The sequence below is a fragment of the Trichosurus vulpecula genome, chromosome 9 (genome assembly GCF_011100635.1).
Source record: "Trichosurus vulpecula isolate mTriVul1 chromosome 9, mTriVul1.pri, whole genome shotgun sequence".
Lineage (NCBI taxonomy): Eukaryota > Metazoa > Chordata > Mammalia > Diprotodontia > Phalangeridae > Trichosurus > Trichosurus vulpecula.
This window is the reverse complement of record NC_050581.1, coordinates 178,249,014-178,275,695: the sequence shown is the minus strand read 5'-3', so window position 1 is coordinate 178,275,695 and position 26,682 is coordinate 178,249,014. Positions and strand designations below refer to the sequence as shown.

At 41.9% G+C, this 26,682-nt stretch overlaps 1 protein-coding gene across 1 annotated transcript in view; it reads right to left on the bottom strand.

The window, feature by feature from the left end:
* ADAMTS9 (ADAM metallopeptidase with thrombospondin type 1 motif 9) overlaps positions 1 to 26,682 on the bottom strand; it is a 191,911-nt gene that overhangs the window by 63,908 nt on the left and 101,321 nt on the right. The window contains exons 26-28 of the mRNA XM_036738867.1: positions 26,360 to 26,629; positions 20,317 to 20,478; positions 16,949 to 17,125 (exon numbers count right to left, since the gene is read on the bottom strand). Coding sequence (XP_036594762.1) covers positions 16,949 to 17,125; positions 20,317 to 20,478; positions 26,360 to 26,629 — 609 coding nt within the window. The remainder of the gene's footprint in view (positions 1 to 16,948; positions 17,126 to 20,316; positions 20,479 to 26,359; positions 26,630 to 26,682) is intronic.

The window sequence follows — 26,682 nt, the reverse complement described above, 5'->3', positions numbered from 1 at the left end:
GCTTCTAGAAAAAAAAAGGAAAATAGAAAATCCCCTGTTTAATGTAGAAATCCTTCATAACCTGGCGCCAATGTAGCTCTCCAGCCTCATTGCTCATTAATCCCCCTCCTGCACTCTTTAATCCTGACACACTCCACCTCCTGACTCCATGAATCTTCACAAGCCATTTTCCATGCCTGGAATGCACTCTCTCCTGATCCCTGCATCACACAAGCCCTCTCTTCCTTCAAACTGTAGCGCAAGACATAGTTTTTCCTAATCCCTGCAAATGCTAACATTCCCCACCTCTCCTACCCCCCACTAAATGACACTTTATTTAAGTTGTCCAGTCAATTCAATCATGTCCTGCTCTGGAAACTGCATTTGGGGTTTTCTTGGCAAAGATACTGGAGTGGCTTGCCATTTCCTTCTCCAGCTCATTTAGCAGATGAGGAAACTGAGGCAAACGGGGTAAGTGACTTGCCCAGGATCACACAGCTAGTATGCATCTGAGGCCAGATTTGAACTCAGGAAGATGTCTCTTCTTGACTTCAGGCCCAGCACTCTATGCACAATGGCGCCCCCTAGCTGCCCCTATACTTCAGTACCTTGTATTTATTTGCATTTATTCTCTTTATTCTTATGCCCTATATATTTATACACCCATGCCATCATTACCTCCTTCACCCCTCCAGAATGTAAGCTCCCTGACAGAAGGCATTTTTTTTCACTCTTTGTATTTGTATCCAAATACAGTATGTGACACAGTAAGGACCTGTTGATTGACTGAAGTCATTTTCACAGACCAGTTTGCCAAATTTTATGGGTCACCAAGTCCAACCCCCTCATTTTACAGACATGGAAACTGAGGCATGAGAGAGGAAGTAGCTTGCAAAAGGCCATGTATGTCATAAGTGGCATCGGGGGTGAGGAGGGGTGTTTGAATTCAAGTCCTCCACCTCCAAGTTCAGAGTTCTGACCACTGCCCAGCACCGAATCATAATTCCTTTCCATCAAATGAAGTTTGGATACTCCATGTAAAATGGAATTCATCATTAATGCCAAGGGCTCATCACCCAGTGTCCTAGGCTTATGACGATGGCCAGGACCCCAGCTGCTGCTCCGTCCCTCTAGTGATGGATTTTCCCTTCAAGTCTCAAGGCTATAGTGCAACCAGAAGTGTTTATGGCTTTTTTTGTCAGTGACCTTTGCCAGGAGAAAGAATTGAGATTGATCTTCTTTCTTGTCTCAAACGATGAATCACCTGAAACATATGCCCTGGGCTCCTGTTCTGAAGCCCTCTAATGACTCAAAGAGCATCAGCAAATGTGGCATTAGCGATTTTCTAATAGGTAACTGGCACAATGGAAAAGAGGGTGAGGGATGGAAATACTTCAGAGGACTTTTTTGAGATGTTATATACTGAGAAAATATGCTCATGGCAGCCCACATGGAGCAGCAGATCACTGGGGCACTGCGCTCCTCTGATGGGCTGTCCTTTCAAAACTTGGATGAATGAAAACGTGTGTGCCACGAACTAAGGGCTGTGCAACCCCTGCTCTATAAAAGGGGGAGGGACCGATCTGGAGTCTTCAACTGTCATGAGACATTGCAACAGAGGGTTCAGACAAGAAGCTCCTCTCGTCCAAGGGAGACCATGTCTTTTGTTGTATCCAGTAACATGACCTCTTGGGGTCCTTAGTACCTACTCCACAGGGTGCAGTACTCTTTTTCTTGGTATGAAAGTGAACCAGCAAAAGCCCTAGAGGAAGTGTAGTATAGTGGTTAGATTGCCAGTCATGGAGCCAGGAAGACTGAGTTTTAAGTCCTGGCTCTGACACGTGCTAGCAGTATGACCCTGGGCAAGTCACTGGTGGCTCAGTGAATAGAGTACTAGGTCTGGAGTCAGGAAGACCTGATTCAAATCTTGCCTCAGACACTGGCGAGACCCTGGGCAAATCACTTGACCTCCACCTTCCTTAGTTTCCTCGACTGTGAAATGGGCATAATAATGGCACCTACCTCCCAGGGTGGCACTGAGGATCAAAGATAATTGTAAAGAGCTCATTGGCGCTGCGCCCAGTACATCGCTATATACACCTTGGTTAGTATAATTATTAGCTCTGAGCACAAGAACATCAATTTACATTGTCTCCAAAATGAGAAAAATGCCTCGTGGCTTTGGCACTTCCTAGTGGCTGGCCAATGTCAAGGCTTCAGATCTTTGGCCCATCCTTGGAAATCTCATTCACATTTTTTTCTGGCCTCAATGGCTTCAGATGACTTCCCAAGCTCTGAACCAAGGTAGCAGGAAATCCAAGTCTCAGGAGATCTGTGCTTTGTCTGTCCTACGTACTCAGCCCCACCCCTCCTTTCAAGATACGTGATCATAAACAAGAACGGAGACAGGTATGGGAGGGGCTTCAGAAGTTGCCTAGCGACCTGGTCCAATCCCACATTTTATAGGGGAGGAAAATGAGGACTCTCAGAGATGCAGTGACTTGTCCAAGGTCACACCATATAAATGGCAGAGTCAGTGTTTGAACTGAGTCTGTCTGTCTCTAAACCCAGTATTGTTTCATGCTGTTTACTAATCCTGGATTGGATCCTTGCCAACTCCCATGATTCCAACTGTCATAAGGGAAATCAGAAAATACTATGAAGCACAGCACTAGAATGAAAGACCCTCAGAGCTGCAAGCCTCCAAGGCCTCGGAGTCAACTGATGGCTGAGAGAATCCCTACGACAACACATTCAACAAGTGGCCATGCTTTCTGTGCTTGGAGACCTCCATCCATCAAGGGGCAACTTCCCCATGACCTCCCCAGGCAGCTCTGTTCTACTTTGAGAGTTCCAACTGTGAGGAAGATTTTCCTAACAATAAGCCTCGTGGAAGCTGGTAGCACAGAGAGTGAAGAGCAAAGACTGGTTTCGTTTTTCCTGCTTTCACTCACATCATTAAATTCTGAAGAAACTTCTGGGTGGCAGACACAGAGAGACTGCATGATATGCCCATAGTGGCAAGCCTAAAGGGTAGAAGAAGAAACCTGATTGCAAAGCTGAAGACTTCTCTACTAGCCTAGGAGTACCAAAAGTTCAGTGTAAATAAAAATATTAATAATATGCCCCTTTCTGAAGACGGGTTTGGAGCTAGATCTTTCTAGAGCTAAGTTCCAGCCACCATGCTAGGCTGCCTTTAAAGGTCATTTTATCCAACCCCATGGTTTTTTGAGGTGAGGAAACCACTCCAAAGAGAGTAAAGTGATTTGTCCCCAAGACAGAGGCAAGAATCAAAGCTTGTTCTTCCAGGCAGTAGAAAGAGTTATGTCTCCAGAGTCAAAGGATCCGTGTTCAGATCCCACCCCTCTGGGCTGCAGGGTTTTGTTTATTTTCTCCCTTTAAAATGGAGTGGAGGGAGTGACATGCTCTAAATTTATGGCCCTGTGAGTAATAGAGTTCAATGTTGGACAAGACCTTAGAGGTCAACTATCTCAATTTATTCCTGAAAAAAACTAATGAATAATAATTGACTTGTGGGTTTCTCTAACGTTAAAAAATAGTATATGATGTAAAACTTTTTTGGGGGATGGGGAAGTACCTGTGAAATGGTATGGTGAAACTGGGGACCTGTCACATCCTCACAAAACAAGGAAACAGTGTCACCAGTGGAGAAAGGTTGGGGATTGCTGGCCCCCAGAGAATAGTGAGGAACACTGTAGGGAATCAGTTTCCACATGGCTCGTCTTGGAATCTGTCAGCCACCACACACATCCTCACAGTGGGACGCACTCCCTGACATCACAGCCATGACCTGCCATCGTCAAGCAGGCCAGGACATTCTTAAGTAACAAGAGGCCAGCCAAGAAGAAAGTGACTACCTCCCTGAGAAAGAGATGATTGTGCCCCCAAAAAGTGCCCGGTTGGCCAAGCAAGTGTTTTTTGTTTTCTTTTGAAACTTAAAGAAAACAAACAGCACTGGTTTTTTTCCTCCAAACTCCCTTCAGTTTTCAAAGGCATCTGGACCTTGACCTGCTTGCTGTGGATAAAGGAGAGTACTTTGTATATGGCCAAATATTTACTGGAAGCTGCTGGCAGGACTCAGAGCAAGGGCTTGGCTGTCCCTGGGAAAAAAAGGCAGCAAAAAGCTCATCATTCCCCAAGGCATTTTATTTTTGAGGCTGAGTTGTGGGGGGGGGGGTGTAGGAGAAGGAGAATATGTGTGTGGAGGGAAGAGTGTTGGGAAGGGAAAAGCTGATGGGAAAAAATAGTAAGGGCTTCTGATGCTTCTGAGCTGTGCCTGGAGGACTGGCTTTGTTTTAATAGGATGTCGCTATGCAAATTAGATATTAAAAACAGCCTCCTAAAATATATCAAATTTCCAGAAACCCCCAAAAATGTATATCTAGAGAGGGAGAGACAGACAGACATGGAGACAGAGACAGAGAGCGAGAGAGAGGGAGAGAGAGAGAGACAGAGAGACAGAGAGAAAAAGAGGGTCGGGGAGGGAGGGAGAGGCAGACAGACAGAGACAGAAACAGAGACAAAGAGATCAGAAAGAGGCAGGAGGAAGGAAGAGAAAGAGAGAGACAAAGAGAGAGTATCTGGAGAAAATGCAGCTTCATGAAAAGCATACTCTTCACAACTTGTTTCTTTCCAAGGATTGAAGTGAATTAGCCTCAAAGCCAGAAAGACTAGGTTTAAGTCCCACTTTTGAACCTAGGCAAGACACCATCCTGTGCTCTAGACCGGTCATTAAGACAGTAACTTGCAGAGAAAGTGCTCCCTGCCTTGCTGGAAGGAGTTGCTATCCTTATACCTGTCCTTCAACAAGACAGTGTAGGGGCACAGCAGCTGGAGTTCCAATTGGCATCTGGGGTGTGGGGGCTCCTAGAGCCGGGGAAGTTAGAGACTCCTTCATTTAGCCAAGCAAGTAGGGACACAGAAAGTATTTTGCTTCAAACTGTTAACTTAGATATAGAATTCTTGGCTCTAAACTTTTCTTTGTTTTTCCCCCCTACCAGGGCTAATGATAACACAGTGGATAGAGTGCAGAGACTGGAGTCAGGAAGATCTGAGTTCAAATCTGACCTGTGTGACCCTGGGCAAGTCACTTAACTCTGTTTGCCTCAGTTTCCTCATCTGTAAAATGAGCTAGAGAAGGAAATGGCAAACCACTCTAGTATCTTTGCCAAGAAAACCTCATATGGGCTCATGAAGAGTCGGGACATGACTGAATAATAACCACCAAGGATCAGGAACAACAAACTGAAGGGAAACCTTCTCTTCTACGGACATACTGCAAGAAAGGCTTACCGAGTTGGGGGTTACAGGCAAACGGGAAGAAGGACTGTTGTGACTCAGGGCACACTAGAAAAAGGGTTAGGAGAAGGGGCAGAGGAAAGACTTGAGGGAATAGTGTCCTTTCCAAACTGTGTCATGGAGCCTTTCTTTGGCACGGTTTAGTGGAAAGGACACTGGATTAGAAATCTTTAGGATCTGGGTTCAAATCCTATCTCTGCCACATGCTGACTGTGTGATCCTGGGCAAGTGATACCTTCCAGATCTCTGAGCAACTGCCTATAACTAGCTGAAGAGGAAGTTCTGACCTACACTAGAACAGGGAATGCCCTCACCTGGAAGTTCCCTACACCAGTGAAACCTCAGGTCTAGTCCCTATCTCCTAGGATAGTTGCCCATTTTGACCATGATCATTCAACCCCCAGACCCTCCTAAACTATGTTTCAATGAGGAGAGTTAGAGTGAATGGTGGTTAAAGGCACAATAAAAAGAGAAAGGAAAAGGGTCAGGAAGGGAGCAGTGAGATGTCAGGAGATTGGCTGCTACTCCAAAGAAGAACTGTGAAGCCTCCCAATACCTCTTAATTCAAGTCTATAACCTTCATCTCAACTTGCCACCCACAAATAGAGCCACGCCAAGAACCACACCATCACTCAGCATTGTTTTGCCTCCAGTGAGATTGACCGCTGAGTTGCCTTTGATGATGTCCTTACTTTTCCACCTTTCCATCTCTCTCATCTACTCTCTGCCCCCTTTGTGACCTCATCTTCCTCTCCTTGCTTTACTTGGCTCCCTACCTGGCCCAGCCCCTATAATTAGTCCTTCTAAGTCCACACTCACTAGCAAGCTAGGATCCTTTCATTCTGTTTGCCACTGACATTCTCTACTGTCCATCTCTACCACCTCCCAACCTTGGGGGTCACACACTCCTCTGTCTGCCTTCTCCCTCCTACTCTTGGATAGCCTAAAACCATTAGAGAAAGCCATGCTGATTTGGTCACCCATTTGTAGACTGTTTTATGCACACCCAACACAATTTTTTCTCCCAGTTTCAAAGGATCCCATTCATTACTTGTTTGTCATCCAAATTAATTTTTAAAGGGAACGCTTTTCATAAAGACCACCCATCTTTATCTGTCATGGTGTGGTGGGAAAAAGTGCTGCTTTCAAAATTTTATGACTCAGATTCGAATCTTAGCTCTACAAGCTGGGTGGCCATGGGCAAATCTTTTAACCTCTATGGGTCTCACTTTTCTCATCTGAAATGAGGGGTTGGCTTACAGATTTCTAAGGCCCCTTCTAGCTCTGGGTCCTGTATCAGAGTGGAGATTAAAAACAAAGAAAAAAAATCTAGTCTTAAGATAGGTTGGGATAACATGACTCTTACTAACTTCCTGTGGTACTCACACTCTACTAATTAAAAAATGGTGAGCGTACCGATTTGTGAATATACAGTTATGGAAAGTAAGGAAGCGTGTATACATGAGCAAAATCAAGGAAGGTATCTTAAACCTAATTTGAGTTATAAATCATGGAATCACATGATCAAAGAACACGATGGGACCTTGGCGATCTTTGGATGGAGACCCTCCATCTGCTCAATGATTCCCATAACTTAGGGTTAGGGTACGTGGTACTGAGTTACTTGGATAATTTCCTGGCTTCATTTGTATATGTAGGCAGGCCAGAGCACCAAGGGGAAAGAAGTGCCTCTAGGTAAGGCTTCATTTGAATGGATAGTGGTTAGGGTTCAGGTTATCTCACTAAAGAAACCAGCTACTAGCCAGAGGAAAGTAAGGCCTCTTAGAAATAAATTTTAGATTTATCACACTGCACTCAAAGAGCTTGAGGTGTGGGGTCACAGGGTCTGGGTCTGGATCCTGGTTCTGCTACTTCATACCTTTGTGACCTTGGTCAGGTCACCTCAGTTACTTCATCTGTAAAAGGAAGGGATTGGACCAGATGACCTATAAGGTCACTTCAAGATGCAAATCTTTGGTGATCTGTTTTATTTCACTGCAAATTCAATTTCAGGCTTCGATGGCAATCTACACCGAGAAGCGCAGGTATGCTGTTGGGCAAATATTAATCCCTTGATGTGCTCATAGATGGGTACAGGTTTGGGTTGCATATGGAGTTGTAACTAGTCTGGGCAAACTGGGCTTTGCCCCAGGTTGCTGAAATGTGGAATATGTTCTTCCTTCTATAATGCTTGATATTCCTGCTAGCCCCCACCAACATCTGCAGCCACTGAGCCTGGAAAGCTAGCTACAGGGTTACCTCACTGGAGGGCCCCTCCTTCTTCTGGGCCCACCTTGTTTCCTAACCCCTCAAGGGGACAGTGAGCCACCTCTCACAGAACAACTGCACCTCATTTTAGACCCAACTCAAGCTACTCTAGTATGCAAATAGTCCCAGTTGCTGCTCTGGATATGAATATATTCCCATGTTTCTTATAACCAGTACCAGGGAACTCAGAGAATCTGTAAACAAAATTCTGGCCCAAACCCTAAAAGAGAACATAGAGCAGATGAAAAAATTTACTTTAAAAAATTGTATTGAGACCAATTCAATCCTCAAGTATTTTTAATGTCTTTTTTAAAACTAAACAGATGCAATGGACCAATACAACTTGTTGCTGGCCAGATTTACCTCCCAGTGTGACATCAAAAATAATAACAGTACTCATTATTTTATTTCCCACGGTTAGAAGGGGAAAAGTCCACTAGAACCATCTGTCTCCACACCTGGCAACTCTTTACAAAAAAGGGAGATATAACATCTTCGATCATAAGACCTCTCGAAAACATAGCTTGTCTTCCTGGCCCACGGGAGAGCTCAATCAGGCAGTTGCTTCACTAGAGATTGCTAACCTGAGAAGCTTGACCTGTGAGCTCCCACAGAAGAGGAAAGTATTTTTTAATAGCCACTTTGACCTTCCCACACTTAAGTTTGACCCAGATAGATGGTTTCTGCTAGTCTGTCTTTCCCTCTCTTCTCATGATGTCTTTCAGCTTTCGGCAAACAGCACCACCCCCACCTCACTTCCCCACCCAGAACAGAAGGTAGCAAAGGAAAGGCTAATCATTAAGCCTTGGGTTAGCCAATTTGGAGACCCTAAATAAACTGAAGTAAATTTCAAAGCTATGGATGTCTCTCTCTCCCTTCCTCCCTTGAGAGAGGGCATGGATGGATTGGATTATTAAAGCCCATGCCTCCTGTTACAAGCATGCCCCTTGAGTCATTCTTCTCAGTTTCCCATTTCTTGGCCTATACATATTTAGAAAATTTCACTGAGACATCACTCTAGCGTTATGAGGAAGGTGTCCACTACCCTGGCCCCATTCTTCCTTCTTCCCCACGACCACCACAAAGAAAAGACAAATCACTCATTCAAATCACTCATTCGAATCACTCTTTTATTGGCATTAGTAAAATAACCAGATTGGGGGCAGGACTGGGATGAGTCTCTCTGGATGCCAGAGAGAACATTCATTTCAGGATCAAAGTCCCCACCATTACAAGGGAGATGAATAAAGTACTCACTTAATTTAGCCTTACATTCTTTTGTCTCTCTCTGATCCTTTGACTGATACGTTTACTTTATTAGATATAAGAGAAGGAGCCCATGCTATTGCTCTTCCAGGTTTGGGGAGGGTCATATGCTCTCAGTTATGTAAGGACTGCCCCAACTTACAGAGAAATAATGAGGGCAGAATCCCTTTCAAAAAGGGTATCAATTTATGGATGGTCTCCTCTGGAGGATTTCATACTATCTATTCCTAGTACTGTCATAGGGTCATTGACTTGTAGTTAGGAGAGACCTTGGAGTTTATGAAGTCCAACCGTATCATTTTATAATAAAGGAAAACGAGACCCACGAAATCAAATGCCTTGCCCAAATAGTTAATAGCAGAGCTAGGACTCAAACTCGGGGTGCCTCTGCCTTCAAATTCAGCATTCTTAACACTCCTTCCCTCTCTATCATATTCCATTCATCAACCAACAAGTATTTATTAAGCTCCTTTTGTATGACAGATATTAGGTGCTGTGGATACAAGAACATATATGTGCTAATGGCGATCTGTAATGTGTGTATTTTTTTTTGGCTGGGGCGGGGGGCAGGGTTGCTGATTGGATTACAAGAATAAAATCTAAACGTTATTTCACCTTGATTTTTCTCTAAACAGCACCTGAATCTCAGTAGTTTTAGCTTAAAATGGGGGTGGAGCGAGGATGGGGAGATGGCATAGTAATTACATAAAACTTTGATTCTTCCTTTCCTTCTCTGGCTCAATCCAATACATCTTTTCACAACTTCCCTTACCCAACTCCAGCATTTTTCTTCTTACCAGCTCAGCTCAGCTTGGAATAAACTGCCACCCCTCCCACTCGACATTCCAAAATTCTTCTCTGTTCCCCTTGCCTTCACAAAGGCTATCCCAGTGACGTGAATCAGCAAGCAAACACACTCCCCCCAGAGTCAAATAACCAACCTCTCTCCTTCAGCCTACCTAAAACTGCAAAAATAGGAAATTGCAGGCGGCGGGGCTGGGGTGGGGAGGGATACCAGTTAGGCTGCCATGAAATGTCATTTTGTAGGAGGGAGGGACGGTGACTTTGGGATGCACATCATTGCCATGGGGTCTCAAAAAATACTTGATTGCTAATTCTGACAAATTATCCTAATCCAAAGAAATTGGGGCCATATGCTGAGTAGACCAGATTGGGGTAATGCTTGGAGACTCAATACTAGCTTGATAGTAAATTCTACAAACATTTATTGAATACCTAGATGGAGGGTACTGTACTGGGGATGTAAAGGTAAATAAAGGATGGTTGTCTTCAAGCAGCCTTCTACATATTAGTAACTTCCCAAAGAGCAATTCCATGATCACTTTTGGCTACCAATTCCTGAAGATGATGAGAGGAGACTTTCTATATCTAAAGCCTATGATTCTGTATTTCTATCACTTTGGTTATGAACAATGAATACGCTTTTTCTGAGAAAAGAGAATATATCTATGAGAAATTTCAGTTTCAGTTATCTTTGTATTCCTTAGACTCAAAAAGCATAAACAAAAACACAAAACAATGCTCCTTTATGGATATTATATATGAAAAAAGTCTAAACATCAGCTTAATGCTAATATTAATTACACGGCTACCTAGAAATATCTGGCTAATGTTAAATTCTATAAAGAAAAAGAGATAGGGTTTCACAATACCTAGACTTAAAGAAGACTTTTCATCTACATATGTGAAATATCAATTAATTCTGTTCTTAAGTAGGAGTGCTAATTTAGTGATAAGAATGTGGAAAATTCCTTTTCTGTTATCTGAGAGCCAACATTAAGATTGGCAAAATCCTGTTGATATTGAATGAATGTTGAATTTCAGCCACATCTTAAATATTTTCTAAATTCAAAGTTTTGAAAGTTCAGTATAGAAGAGAGTCCATTTCCATATGACCTTAGGATAGTCAACCTGGTTATTTCAAAGACTTGAATGGGATGGCCAGCAAAGTTAGTCAAGGACTGAGGTCAATGAAGGACAATGGCCAACTTTTGTCTCCAATTTCCAAGCCTCCCCCTAGTGGCATTAAGAAGGATTCCACCTTCCCTCTTTCATACCTTTAGCTTTCAAGTTTGCATTGTAATTGGAAGGGAGGCCAGCATGTGGAATTGTGGTGGGCCCTATGACAGTCAATGAGCACCTTAGATATGCTTTTTTTTTCCCCTAAGGAGAATCCACTTACTTCCAAGAAAATGTTGAACTGACCCTAATTTATCAGACAAAGAAAAAATCTTAACATTGAGAGTTACCAGGAAATAAAGATTTCAATGCATTAAAGATCTATAACTTCATTGGGACAGGAATCCATCCACAAATGCAGATTGCAATAAGTCTATAATTGCATAGGTAAGTCTTAGAAACTTACCTGAAGCTCTCAGAGCTTAAGTGACTTGCCCATGGTTATATGGCTAATAAATCCTGCCTATAAAAGGCAGGATTTGCACACAGGTCTTCCTAACTCAAAAGGTTATAGATTTAGAGTTGGAAGACACCACAGGGGTCATCAAGTTCCCCCATTTTGTATATAAGGAAACTGAGACCCAAGAAGATTAAAGTAACTTGTTCAAGGTCTTAGAGGTAGTAAGCATCAAAGGCAGGATTTGAACCAAATTCAAAGGCAGGATTTGAACCAAATTCTCTGATTCAAGAGCCAGTGGTCTCTTAATTCTACCATTTATTCTGCCACATTGCCTCTCTTGGCTCTGAAGTATTGGTGAGGAAAGAGGCATTTTTTTTCTTTTTCTCAAAAGGACGTGCTCTTGTACACCTTTCCTATTTATCCTGCTTTGTCAGCTTTTCTGTTTAAAAATAAATGTGACTCAAGTGAATGGAAATGAAGTCGAGATATGCCTTAAACCCTTGTCTGTTATTTGAATCCAAGAAACAAGGTGTTTTCATAACCTAGTCAAATTCATGCCCAGCAGGCATATAGAAAAGGTGGCTAATAGTCATCTATGCTTTGGAGTCATTCTTCCCAACCAAATGTTGCCCACCACCTATTGGCTTAAGGTTATCACCATGAGCACAATAAGAAATTCATGCATATTTTAAAGTTGAGACTCAATGAATCAGTACAATGAATATCAGAAAAGAAAAACCAACAAAAATATTTGGCCCCCAAAATTATTTGTTTATATCACCAAGTACCATTTCCAAGTGAGAAATATTTAGAAAAATATCATTTTAACATATACAAATGAAACTGTCATATTACATGAAAATTGCCATTTGGTTACTCTGATTTTTTGGGGGCGGGGGTAGAATTTACAAAATGTAGATGTATCTTTTTATTAGTGCCAAAGAAATATTTACATGCATTTCTGATTACATTCTACTTGTCTTTGAAGGCTGCCAAGAAACACTGATATATGAAATTAAATAACAGTATTGGAAAAATAAATATGTTTTATTACATATAAATACATAGAAATCTATATTGCTCAGGATACTCAGGCAATATTAGGTTCAATTGCTTTTTTAAAGGTGTTCAAAAATGTGATAGTAAAAATATTTACAATCTTTTTTTATAGCTAGAAGCAGTGAGGTGATTAAAAACACTAAAGTCAAACTTTTCCCTCATACTACATACAGTAGTTGCACACTTAAACATGAAAATGAGGTAGGCACAAATCCATAAGCCAAGCTCAGTTCTTTGGTCCTTTGGGCTCATCAGTTCTCATTATCCAAGTTGATAACTATCATTTCAAAGGCACCTAAACCAGATCTCAATCACTAAAGAGTTTATAGGTTTGTCATGAACAACCGATCTAAGCAGTTTCCACTGGTACAATAAAGTCTATTCAGGGAAAGTCTAGGGAATAGATCATAGACCCATTCTGGGTCCTGATGTCATCACACAGATTTTTTTTTCACCTTAATTATAAACATAAATCCATTATCTTGGCATTGTAGAATTCTGAGGGTTCTACCATCTCCTGACTCTGTTCTCACTATCTAGAACTCTCCTGAAGACTTCCTCCAGAAATTGTCAAGTGTACTCATTATGCCTCTGCTTCCTAGGGATTGGGGTAGGGGCTTTTTCCGCTGTAGTCTCTCTAGGACTCAAAATTCAATAGTAAAACATTACCAGAAACTTGAAGAGCACATTTGCAGATGAATTTCTTTAGAATCTTTTCTTCAAGAAGACTCTAAATTGGGGTGCCCAGATTCTAGAGAGATTTAAGCCATGCTTGGAGCATAGCTTCTTGGGCCCCTTCATGTTAGGGGCCCTAGGCTAGAGAATCTAAGTGCCTATTTGAGAAGGCTGGTGGAAAGATTTGGAAGAATTTGCTGACTGAGGCTATGCCCGTATCCTTCTGTTACTGAAAACTTCTGCATGCAAGGAAGCCTGAAGGAGTGACTTTTTTTTTGGATAGATGCCATTTTGTGGGAGTAAACTGGGAGAGAAAAGCACAGCTCTGAGAAATTAGTGGTGAGACTTGGTCACTTTCTGAAACCTGCTAAAAGCCCTATTTCAAAGCAACATGTTACCACCTCAAGTAGAATACTGGCAAGATTGACAATTCTGATTATAGAAGCACCAAATATAAATGCCTATGGCAGTCTTATGGCTATTGGTAGAACTGACTGAGGTATGACTCAATTTAGAGTTGGGAAGAAATATTACCACAGCACCCACAGAAATGAACATCGTCTAAAGTCTGCCATGGGAATTTAGAAAAACAAAAATCTATTTAGGACAATCCGTTCATGGCCCATGTAGCTGTTAAAATAAAGTATTTTAGATTTTAAGCTTTTAAAATTATGATTAAAAACATGATGTCTCACTTGTTACGGATGTGGTAAGCAACGTTAAAGATGCACGTGGACAATGGTCACTTTACTTAGAAAGCCACTTGAGTTTTTAAAGCACTTCTAACATCAATGTTAGCCATTTGCATCTGTGAAGGAATGGGGGCACACATACATCTCTGTGAACGAAGGTAACAAAGCACCATATTTCTCCTGCAATGCCAGTGTTTCACAAAATAGTGAGCAGGTGCAAAAACATTTCAATTCCATATCATCAAATTATACATTTTAAAATCAATTAAAGCAAGACACGTTTCTAATGTTCAACTAAAATTTGATGCTTAAGGCTCTCCTCATACATGAACGGATGTGAGCCTAAGCAAAGTAATCCAGGAGAGGCTTGAAGACTTGCATCCAAGATCCAGTTCTAGGTCTTGCTCTAGAATTAAGACCCAAGGTAAGAAGCAGAATTGTGGAGTAGATAGAAAGCTGGCTTCAAAGACTGGAAGACCTGGATTCAAATCCTGCCTCTGACACATCCTGGCCATGCGACCCTGGGCAAGTTAACCAACTTCTCAGCATGGACTCTAAGTGGCAGAGAAGATGCTGATCTGCATTGATAAAAAGAGTTGCCTCTTCTGGGCATTCCCTATACTACTGAAATCATGAATAAGGGTGCCAATTAGAAAACTAAAAGCTCTGGTTAAAAAAAAATAGTAAAAATCCATCCATTTGGAGGCAACAAAATGGAAGAGATACGAAAAGGGGGTGGGGATGGAAGCTGGCAATGTTTGGGACATATTCTCTTCTGCTTACTAAAAACATTAAGTCTACAGTTCCTAGGTTCTTATATTTGGAGGAGATTGTGGAAATCTGAGTAACTTAAGCTTGGGCCCCACTTTAGTGACCTTTATCAAGGATTTGCACAAAGTATTAACTAGCTATGAGATGATGGGAAAAGACTCTGCTTCTCTATGCCTCAGTTTCCTCAATGGTAAAAACAAGAGGCTAGATTAAAAAAAAAAACTCTCATAGGTCCCTTCCTCTTCTAAAACACAATGATTTTATGAAGCTCTTCCCCTTCCCCCTTCTGTTTTCCCAAATAAGTTCTTTGTGTAGAATAAAGTATGAAGATTTATTTATGGAACTAAAGAATATATAGCTAGGGTAAACATAGATCTATTATCCAAATCATGGGAAAAGAGAATTTGGGACTACCCACCCTCCACCTTAAAGCTTGAAAGAGGAAATTTTGAAAATCAGGAGTTGGCTAAATTTATGGAACTCGTTATGGTAAGAGGTCATAAGTACATGCTAAAAATAAACTCAAGAATGCATAATTATCTAGTAATGGACCTAGGGATGACTGACCCTCATATTTCTAAGTCAGTATCATAGAAGACATCATGATCTTCCACAAACCATCCCTCAGTCCCATTGCCAGAAGCCAAATAATGCTAGGGAGGAAAAACTACTAATCTGTCGATTTCAGAGACTCAGTGGCATTTCAGATCCTTTTCTTAGGCATTTGTCAAGAATTCTATGCTTACAATCTAGCTAATGATAAGTAAGGTTATATTCTAAATCTTTTAGGCTTAGACTAATTCTAAATACTACATTTATATGACCAGTGCTATAACTTCATCTCAGAGACCAAAGTCATTGCATCCTCAGAAATGATATGAAGTACCAGTGATGCCCGCAAGTGGACCCACCATGTGACTTATTTTGTAATGGTTGAGAATATTTCTCATAACCATTCTGAGTTAAAAAAAAATAAAACCATCATCTAACAGCAATTCAATATAATACTAAATCTGAGTTTAGTGCAAATACTGTCTTCATGTGAAAATCTACTGCATTTACTGAGCAACCCAGATTGCAGGTGTCTCTCCCTCCTGATTCCCCCGCCCCTGTACAATTTACTTAACTGAAATACTATATTTATACAGTCATTGATTCTGTTTACAAAGAGCTGTGCATAGAATTTACACCCGCACAATTGTCAGTAGGAACAGAAGCCTAGATCAGAAAGGAAAAATGGTAAAACTGGTTTTACTGTCTTAATATAAGTGAAAACATTTGAGGGCATCTCAACAACCACCAAATCACAAGCTCTACAGCCATGTTCACTTTTCTTTAGAGATGTAGTCTCAGTACTATGTCTGTGGTCAAGACGCGGGTAGAAATATCTCAACAGTCACAGCATCACCAATTTCAACATTGTGTTCACTTTGTCTGCTTTGTACAGTCTTGGCAATCAAGGAGACAGTGGTGGCAGGAGAAGGCGGAAAACCAAACTGGTTTGACTGTCTTAACATAGGTGAAAACATTTGGAGAATCTCAGCAGTCATCAAATCACCAGTTCCCCCACTGTGTTCATTTTGTCTGCTTTGTAATGACAGCCTCGATAAACATTAAGACCAGAAGGGAGGAACGTATTGAAAATGGTTTGACCGTCAACATAGGCACAAAAATTTGGGGCCCCTAAACTGCCAGCGAATCTTTGATTCTGCCGTCTTCTTCACTTTGACTGCTTTATAGACAACAGTCTGAGTAATCACTAAGCCTGTCACTGCACAGTCACTCAAGGTAAAAAACAAGGAACACAGGCTATGATCAGATAACAGAATCCAAATCTGCTTTGGCTTCAATAAGCAGATTTTTACCCTATTCGATCACAAGACAAAAAGAGCCGCAAAGTTCAACTTGTACAAAATATATTCAAACAAAAACTGCCAGTATTAAGCTTTGGAAATGAAGGACTTGGGGCTCATCTTCAGTATGCCAAAATCAGAGAATTTTTTTTTGTTTTAAATATACCATAAGAGAATCATCATCAAGGATTGGCTTACCAGATGATGTTTTGTTTTTTTGTGGGGGGCAGGGAGTCATAGCAACTCATGAAACTTTCTATTAAAGTACAGACAGAGTCATGGTCTACATTGATGGAGAGGGGAGGGTGGGCTTGTACTGTTGAAATCATACACTGAAATGTACATCCCACAGTTGCTACTGGGTATCGTCTATAAATATAAATTGTGGACTATATTCTTCTTTGTTTAAGCTAAGTCCTTTATGAAGTGTACTTGCCCTTTTGAGCCAAGAGGGGGGTAAGGGACCCATTGTTAAGTTCTCTCTGTGGTGCATCCAATAGGCCCCAGTGACCTGGCGGAATCCCTTCCACCATAACCAGTCTATTGTCAAAGAGGCTCTGGCAGACGCACAACAGCATCTGTCCCAGTGGCTTTTCCCCAAACACCACAGCACAGGGCATGGCTAGTTAGATGGGTCATGGAGCACTTAGACACCAACGAACAAACATTAAGATTTAGGGCCGTACCGAGCTCCAAGGGCCAGAATTCCATCTTGCATCTTGAGGACAAGAATGAGTATTGCACTGCTCGCGATCCGGAGGCTTGTCCAGAATTTCACAACTCAGGTCTGTAAATCGTTCCCCATCGGGACGTTGGCAAGCCACCAGTCTAGTCCGTGTTCCTCCACCACATGGCTTGGTGCACTGAAAGACAATGGGGATGGGTGAAGATCATCACAACAACAAACAGGGGTTCGAAGGCTTTTTTTTGTATTGGCAACTTCTCAGCCACAATGGAATCCCATGATAACAGAGGATGGGCAGGTGTTTGATACATAGGACCACACTTTGAATGGAGAATATGAAGGTCTATGATAAGTAATCTCCACCAATGTTCTACTCTAATGTCTCATTTTGGTATGGAAGGGACCCAGGGGCTAGAAGGCTAAGCCAGTAAACCTAGGCTTTCATGGATCCTGCCAAATTAGAAAGGTATGCATGTGTTCCCTACACAAACTCTAGGATTACTGTCTAAAGATCAGCCAACATAAATTCAGAGAGGACCATCACTAGCACGTTGGTAACCAGATGATGGTATTTTTTTTCCTCCAGATACAGCACCTCAAGCATGAACATGGTTGCCAGCTGCAGTGGTAGAAAAAGCATGGAATTCTTTAAGTATAAAGTACAATGGACAATAGTTCCCATTCCAATTCAGTGACTTTCCTACATAAACAGAAGGTCACCTGACTAAAGGTAAAAGGAGACTTTATGTGATAGGATCCTAGATTCAGAGCTAAAAGGGACCTCAGAGGCCATGGGGTCCAATCTCCTCAGTTTAGAGATGAAGGAAGTCACTCAGGGAGGGGACTTGCCCAAGGTTATACCAGTAGTGCCTGAGAGGAGAACTGAACTCGGGACCTCTAATTCCAGAACACTGGCTCTTTGTATTGGGCCAAAGTATCTAAGACTATAAAAGAAAAATCTAGGCATATACATCTAAGAATTGCCAAATCGTTCAAGGAGCTTTCTTTATTCCAATCCTTAATATTCTCTTTAGGATTCCATCAAATGGTTTTGAAGCTGACTCCATTTCCTTAAACAAATACTGCATTCTGCAAGGATGAATGAGCAAATTGGTGGGAATGTGAGGGGAATTTCTGATTTCTGATGAAATCAAAGCCTTTTGATATAGGAACAAAATTGTGTTGCTGTGAAGAAAGGGATTTCATTTCCCTGATGTCATGATGTCAAGAGCCAGGCCTCCCACAGAAACTCCATCCTCTGGCTGGTGATGACAACATCCATCATGCACAACTCTTGACTCTTTTGGTGGTTCTGCAACAGCAGAAGCCCTGTCATAATCCCAGGAGAGAGATTTGTGGGAGAGAAGGGCTGGCTTCTCCAAGGAGTTCAGGGAAACTGGCAACATGTGCATACAACACCAAGTAGAGCTTTATCTTCTATTCTGCTAAGAGTCTGCCAATACGAGATGATGGAAGCCAACCAAAATCTTGACTGCTGCTTTGGCCTATTAGTTACATGTTTAACACAACTGAACATAAACAAATGATTTTAGGGAGGTGAATATTTGGAATGATGTACCCACTAGGCTCAAAGAGTTTCATGTGTGCTTTTTCAGTCTTTTCCAACCTTCAATCCTCATATTTACCACATAAAATTTATAGTTAAGACAAGAGAAGAATTTGACATTGTTCTATCCTGTGTATTCCAAAGTTGCTAGAAATGGGCTTAGCTACTTCAAGACAAACTTCATGGCCCAGCAAATTAGAATTTTGAACAAACAACAGCTGAGGAGTTAAAAAACAGAAGATGCATTAATAATTATTCACTCCAAAGAGTAAAACACAGCTCAGATGGGAATAATCGCACTGCATGCATTAAAGCTTTCCAAATTCAGAATATTGGGTCTCTTCTGAACCTAGGGAACCCATGAACAGAAGCAGCACATTGCATGGAAGGAGATGGACTGGAAGGCAGGGGATTGGGGTTGAAAACCTACTTCTTCCCCTTACTACTGTCACCCTGGGCAAGTCACTGGATCTCCCTGTATCTCAGTTTCCTCATCTGTAAAATGAGGAGGTTATAGGCTAGATGGCTTCTGGGGTTTCTTCTTCCCTTAGTTGAGGATCATGGGAACCTATGGTTGGATGAAAAAGTAGGCTTAATACTCAAATGAAAAGAAGACTTGAGAAAAATAGTTACTCGCTAAAGAAAATAAACTCTGGGAATACATTAAGCCCATTAATAATGAGGCAAAAGTCAATACTGCTCCAGTGAGTATTTTCATACATTAACTACTAATTACTCACTTAATTATTAAAACACCTTTAAAAGGCTACAAGTGGTGGGCTGCTGTATTTTCCGGAAAGATCCAGAAAAATTGCTGATAATTCAAGATTATTGCCTTAATGATATGAATCATTGAGTTTAATATGAACAATAATGACGGAGCTGACACATAGCTTTAAAGTTTACAAAGTTCTTTACCATCCTATAAGGTACACAGGGCAGGCAGCATCATCCCCATTTTACAGATAGGGAAACTAGGGTTCAGAGGCCTTAAGTGAAGGCAGTGGCTGGGAGGGAGGGTATTGTCTTTTTATCCCTAGGACCTACTAAAGGTCTTGCAAACAGTAGGAGTTTAATAAATACTTAGTTGATTAGTAAATGCCAGAGGCAGTGTTTATAAGTGTTTGTACCTCATTTAAAATATGTAACCTATGGGAAAGGTGGCAAAATTCAATAGATAGAGAGTTGGCCACAGAGTTAGAAAGAACTTAATTTAAATCTTCCCTTTAACATACAATGGCTGTGTGACTACCTTTTTAATGCCTATAGTTGTCTAATGAGATAAATTACAGGTGTTGTCAACAGGTATCAGTATAGAGTGATTCCTTGAAGGCAGCTTCCAACAGGAATAAAATCCCAGGTCCTTAATAAAATCCCAAATCTCTGGTCTGTCCTCCTTCCTCCTTCCCCCTTCCCCCACCAAATCAAACCAACATGGGATAATTAGCCTGGAATGGCTGACATGACTTCCATCAACAAAGTAAACAGAAGGCAGTGTTATGCCCTGCCCCCCCCTCCAGTTTCTCCATCTTGCCCCAGCTCACCCCACTGTTTTTACTCCTATCTCCACGGATTCCACTGTTTGTACTCCCATCTCCATAGACCCCGCTGTTTGTGTTCCCTTCTCCACGGAAATCTAATTGTGTTCTTTCCCTTTAAATATTCTTTCTCTCCCTTTGCTCAGGGCTGTTCAATTTGAGTAATTACTCCGAACAGTTGAGTGCTTCAATAAATCCACATCTAAATTTATATCCGAGTCTCGCTCGCTTTTTTTTTGGCACAACAGCAGAAGGTAATCTCACCTCTCCCCAGTTGCCATAAGCCCACTGAGGACAGGGGCCAGATTCACAGGATCTCTGCTCATCAGGTTTCAGTCTCTCCACACAATCGTTGGCAGCATATCCATTTTCATCTTGACAGACAACAACTCGCCGCTGGAACCCACCAGCACACGTACTAGAACACTGAACAAATCAATTCGAGAAATTAATCCAAGTCCCTTGCTAGCAAGAAGAGCTAACTTCAAGTGATGGACTAATGGGATGAAGAGTATCTTGAAAATTGACAAAATGATGAGAAGCCATTGAGAAGACCACTGGAGTCTACATACTGTTGAGTAACTCTAAGCACCCTGAGGCCAAAGGCATATTTTATACTTTTTCTAAACCTTTAGGGAACTCAGATATGTGGGAGGGCAGACATTCAAAAAATAGTTGCGCAACTATAAATGAAAAGGTTAACAGTCAACTCCAAGTAACAGAAAAACCAATAAGGAGCCTGGAAAAATAGAAAATGAAACTAGCATTTGGTCACCTACTACCTGACATATCTTGGGCAAGTCCCTTAACCTTTCTGGATCTCAGTTTTTTTATCTGTAAAATGAGAGGGTTGGACTAGATGGTTCCTTCCAGATAAGATCTCGGATCTTAGGGGAAAGTAGATTTAGTATTTGAATGAAGAGTACTAACTGAAGCAAGCATTCTTTGGGGGTACTTTAAGCCCATTTGTAAAGAGACTGATTGCAATGCTGTTCATGCGTGTTTCTTCAAATGTTAACAACTCATCTAATCATTAAAATGCAGTGCCCTGAACTGACCAGGGCAGATGGCAGGGGGGCCACCCCCTCCTAGTCCTGGACACACAGTGAGATGTAGTCAATGGTGAATTGCATTTACTTCATTGCTTTTCTTTAGGACGCAGGATGAATCAGACGATGATGATGATGATGATGATGATGATGATGATGATGTGTGTGGGGGGGGGGTGCAGGCAGGAGCATCTATCCAGAAATGACTATGATAATTTTTTAAAGGGGGGAGGAAGAGAAAACTTTTTTTCTTTTCAAAACACATTTATTATTTCATGTCATCTTGCTAGCATCTTTCTGAAAGGTCAAGGGGGTGAGATTTAAAAAAAAAAAGAATTTGCCACTCACAACTCCAAATGTTTATTTTGATTCAGCTCTCTACTCCACTACTCAGCTTCCTTACAACCAATGGGCCAAATCTCGCACTTGGTGTATATCTAATAAAGCTTCAATTTCGGGTTACTTAACTGTGGAAAGAAAAGGGATGCTCTTCACAACGATCACCCAGAGGATCGTTACAACACCCAGAGGTCTGGGCTGTAAAGTTAAAGGATCTGGGCTCCAATTTACCCAGATGGTAACCTTGGGCAAGTCATTTAATGTCATTGGGACTCAGTCTTCCCCTCTGTAAAAAGGGGGCTGGATGAGATGGCCTCTAAGGTCCTTTCTAGGTCTAAATCAGTGAGCAGGTAAGGGAGCCTTCAATACAATGCCTGGGACTACCTGCTTTCTTTCCAACCCTTTCCCAATATTTCGGAGCAATCGCTCATTGCATTTTCCAATGTGTTCTGGTCAAGTCCATATGGTCAGATTTCCCTCCAGAAACATGTTGATCCTCATTATTCCCTATCATGCTTTTCATAGACCCAGTAATGCACTGCAGGAACTTCCCATGCTGTTTTTGCATAGCTTTCTCATTTCCTCTGCATCTCAGGGGTATTTTCTCCTTTGCATAATTTCCTTATCTTTCTAAACTCTCTCTGTGTTTGCCAGCTCCTGTGCTCAAACTAGCCTGATTCACCTATAAAGGAACCATCTGTTACATAAGCAACCCAGTTCCCAAGATCCTATAAGCCTTGAGGTGAATCAGCCACAGTTTCGAGGTCTTTGTTCAGATATTGAATTTTCAAGCCTTATCTAACCCCAAACAAATGCTATTATTTCCAAACACAAAATATCACTACTTGTCCAGCTTCATCTTACACTGAGGCATTCCTTTCCCTACCACAGTCCTCTTGCCCACTGCCATTATCTGCTGTTGGGAATTATAGTCCTTGCCCTCACTGGTCAAACAGAAGTTGTTTTTGTTTTTAAACTTGCATGTGCAGTAGATTATTATTTTCTCTGGGGAATCAGTCTGATGTATATGAATGTGTTTGTGTGTGTGTTTGTACTATTCAGTTCACACGAATCCCTATAGGATTCTGGTCTACATGCTATGGATGGCCCTCAAAATATTGGGGTTTGTGATTTTTAAACACCTCCCCCACCTTGGCCAGTTCTAGAAACAAATCAATTTAACTCTGGCATTGGGTCTGGCCATGCCATTCCTTGCAATTTCACAAACCAAAATATCATTCCTTGTTTACCACTCCTTACATGAGTTGGAATGTCCCCTGTGAGAATGCAAAGTCCTTGAGGGAAATGAGCTTTGCTTTTGACAATTGCTTCCCCAGCACTTGGTACAGTTCCTCTGCCCTCGCCTCCCCTTCCTCCACTCTCATATTCTCTCCTCCACTTCCCACTCCTATCCTCTCTTCTCCCCTCACCTCCTTTCTTGTCATAGCCCCTCCTTCCCTCCCTCCTCTCATCTTATCTTCTTCTCTCCCCTCCCCTCCCTAGTCCTATCCTCTCTTCTCCCTTCCTCTCCAGCTCTCGTCCTCCCCTCTCCTTCCCTCCCTTCTCAACCCTCCCCTCCTTTCCTCTTCTTCTCTTCCACTCCCCAATCCTAACCTCTTTTCTCTCCTTACCTCCTCTCTACTCTTGTCCTCCTCTCTCCTTCCCTTCCTTTCATTCATCATAAACACTAAGTAATCCAGTATGAACTGTGAGTACATACATATACGTGTGGATATATATATGTGTGTATATATATGTGTCTATATATATATATATATATGTGTGTGTGTGTGTGTGTGTATGTGTGTATATACACACACACACACACACACACACACACACACACACACACACACACGTTATTTTCTCTTATTTCCTCCAGTAGAATACAAACTCCCCAGGGTCAGAGTGTGGGGTTTTTTGTTTGTTTGTTTTTAGTCTTTGCATCCCTAGCACCTAGCACAACCTGGCACCTGTAGGCAGTTAATTAATGTTCGTTAAATGTTTAGCGACATGTGATCCTGAGCCAATGGGTTGCTGTCTATGTGCCTCACTCAATTCTGTAGGAATTCACTAAATAGAGTCGGCACCTTCGTGGTGGAATTATATGAAATCTGTCACTTGCCTGCATTGCTTATCCCTTGATTATATACAACTTTATAGAGTTCTCAAGTTGTTTTGGTTCCTTAGCTTATCTTTCCCACAAAGCTGTTTGGTTCTCAAGGGCAGTGACCACGTCACAAGTTTCCTCCCCGTTTTCCTCAATGCCTAGCCCAGGACTGGTACAGAGGTTCAGAGCTTTACTGAAAGAAACGATCTAGTCCAACCCCATGATTTTACTGATGAAGAACCAGAGAAATCAAGTGACTATTTAAATATCTGGGTTGGCCCTGGGCCAACTTCTCTGGTAGCAAAGCTGAGATTTGAACTGAGGTCCCTTGACTCCAACACTGGGCTCTTTCTATGACTTTATTACTCTGCCCATTAGTAGGCAGGTACTTGGTAAATTTTTAACTCTTTCACTTAGGTGTTTATTTAGCCCTTGACCTGCAATTTTACCAATGTTAGGAACTCCTGTCTCATAGAGGTGCCTGGGGGCACTTAGAGATTAAATGTTTTAGCCAAGGTCATATGGCCGATATGTGCCAAAGGCAGGATTTGAGTCCAGATGTTCCAAACTTCAAGGCTGGCCTACAATTCCTCTTAGCATGCTAAAACATCTCTGAGTATTTCTAGATTTAGATCTGGGAATTTACACCAATGCCCAAATGTCTATTTTATAGATCTGCTTATAATTCTAATCAGTTTTATTTGCCGTTCTTTTGTTTATCTGCTGTAACTCTGGAACCCAATGATCCACCCCTCCTGTCAGCCAGAACTTTCTTCTGACATTTACAGGTATTCAGTTATCTGAACACCTGTGATTTTGCTAGCAAGCTTTCTGTGCTCCCTGGGTGACTACATGAAGAAAAAAACCTTTCTGCCACTCTCTCCACATCAGTTAAATGCAAGTGAGCCTGACGTAAGTATAAGGGAACACTGTCATTCCATCAACCAATCCTTTGACAAGAAGGCTAGAGCTCTGGAGAGCTGCACTGTTTCCAAGTGAGTTGCAGACAAAGACTACTTTTCTGCATTCATTTAAAAAAAAAGATGCGAACTGTTCATTCATCCCTTACAAAATGGACTTCCAATTCCAAGCAGACTTCATTGGTGACTCTAGATTCTTAGTCTGTAAAGGCTTTATGAACACTTGGTTGTCTTAAGTAGCAGAGCAGAGCAGGTGTGTCAAACCAAGACTGGATAGCTTTACTTAGGCCTAAAGCCTCTGTGCACAAAGGGGGAAGAATGGGATTGGCCAATGCTGGAAGAGTCAATGGACCAAATCCTAAAGGAATTGGAACGCTGCCCAGAGGCAAGGTTTTTAATCCTGAAAGGAAGACAAGGTGGCCCAAGTTGTCCCAAATAATGATTGCATCTTTCTCTGGGGAAGCATTAAAAGCTATCATTACAATGCATGGGTATAGGTTTTGAGTTTCTTGAAACAGGAAGAATCATGGGGTACTCAGAGATTATCCCCATTAGCCACTTTTTAATCCCTCAAAGCCTAAATCCTTTATGACCTATGAAAAGAAAGATAAGGGGGGGCACTTGGAGGGAAAAGGGGAGGAAAGAAAGGGAAGAATATCAAAGGCTGGTACATATAGAACTTTCAGGCATAAATATTCCTCCCCTGAAAATAAAACCAATTTATTGACTCATGCCCACTTTCCTCCCAAAGTCCAATGCTCTTCACCCCATTAAATAATTAGATACAACCATTCAGAGGGTGACAACAGAATGAATAAAAACCCATGTCTTTCAAAGGTAACTGCATAATGGTGGCGCAGTGAATAGAGTGTCCCCGCCTCAGTCAGGATGCTTCATCTTTGGGAGTTTAAATCCAAGTTCAGACACTTACTAATTGTGTGACAAAGGGCAAGTCACTTTAATGCTGTTTGCCTCAGTTTCCTCATCTGTAAAATGAGGTGGAGAAAAAAAGGCAAACCACTCCAATAGTTTTGCCAAGAAAACCTCAAATGGGGTTGCAAAGAATTGGACATGACAACAATGACTGAACAACAAGCATAACAATGAATAAACTCCTACTGCCTTTACACAGGGTTGAGGAATAACTGGGATTGTTTTCCACAAAGCACACCTGCCACTCAATTAAATGAAGCCGTTTCTTGGTGTTTCGCCTCATCATTTACTTTTACTTTTGGGGAGAGAGAGAGAGAGAGAGAGAGAGAGAGAGAGAGAGAGAGAGAGAGAGAGACGGAGGGAGAGAGAGAGCCCATTTCCCTTTGCTAATTTCAAAGATTCTTCCTAATTTACCTGTTCATCACGCCAATCACATTAGCTATACTAGCATTTACCTCCTGATCCAGGGTAATAACCTTCTTCCAGTACCATAGCCAGCTATGTCATTTTGAGAGTGCATTCATCTTAAAGATAGCAAGGAAGAAAATTGCTTTCATTTCAAACTCTCCTTCTAGAAAAACTTCCCTCTGCTTAATTTCCCCACAGATCAGAGCTGTCCATCTCTTGGAGGATCTATCATAATCACAGTCCCAATATCCCCACTGTGGACCGTCAGACCATAACACTCATCTTACAGCAGAAAGCTCAATACTCCACAGGAGTGATGTCCCTAAAGTCATTGCAACTTAATAGGTGCATGTAAACCGTGTCACGTGGCCAGGCTTCAGCTCCCACAATTCTGCTTTTATAGTTTGTCTGAATCAAATCAAAATACACCAGCACAATGGCATGGAGACCAGAGCAATACTCTAGTGATGCCTCCGGTCAGTTTCCCCCAGACTCCACTCATTAGAACTGGGCCAAGGAAGCAGAGAAAGGTCTTTGTGAATACTTACTGCCCCCCAGGGTCCGGTTCTCCACTGATTGCCACCAAGCACATGGGTGCGGCTGGGGTTGGCACTTCTGGGGCGATAGTCCTTGTTTTGGAAGGGGTGTTGGGGGAGGTCCCGGTCATGGTTCAGGCGTGGGCAGGGAGACATGGAGCAGTCCTGTTCTGTTTCTGGGATATAATCCACGTCGCACTCACTCTGGTCAACTACCTGGTTGCTGTAGTTGACACATACCACCTGCCGAGTTGCCCTACCTTGTCCGCAGGACACGGAGCACTGTGATGGACATTCAGAAAGGAAATACAGCTGTCATATGGTCATACATAGAA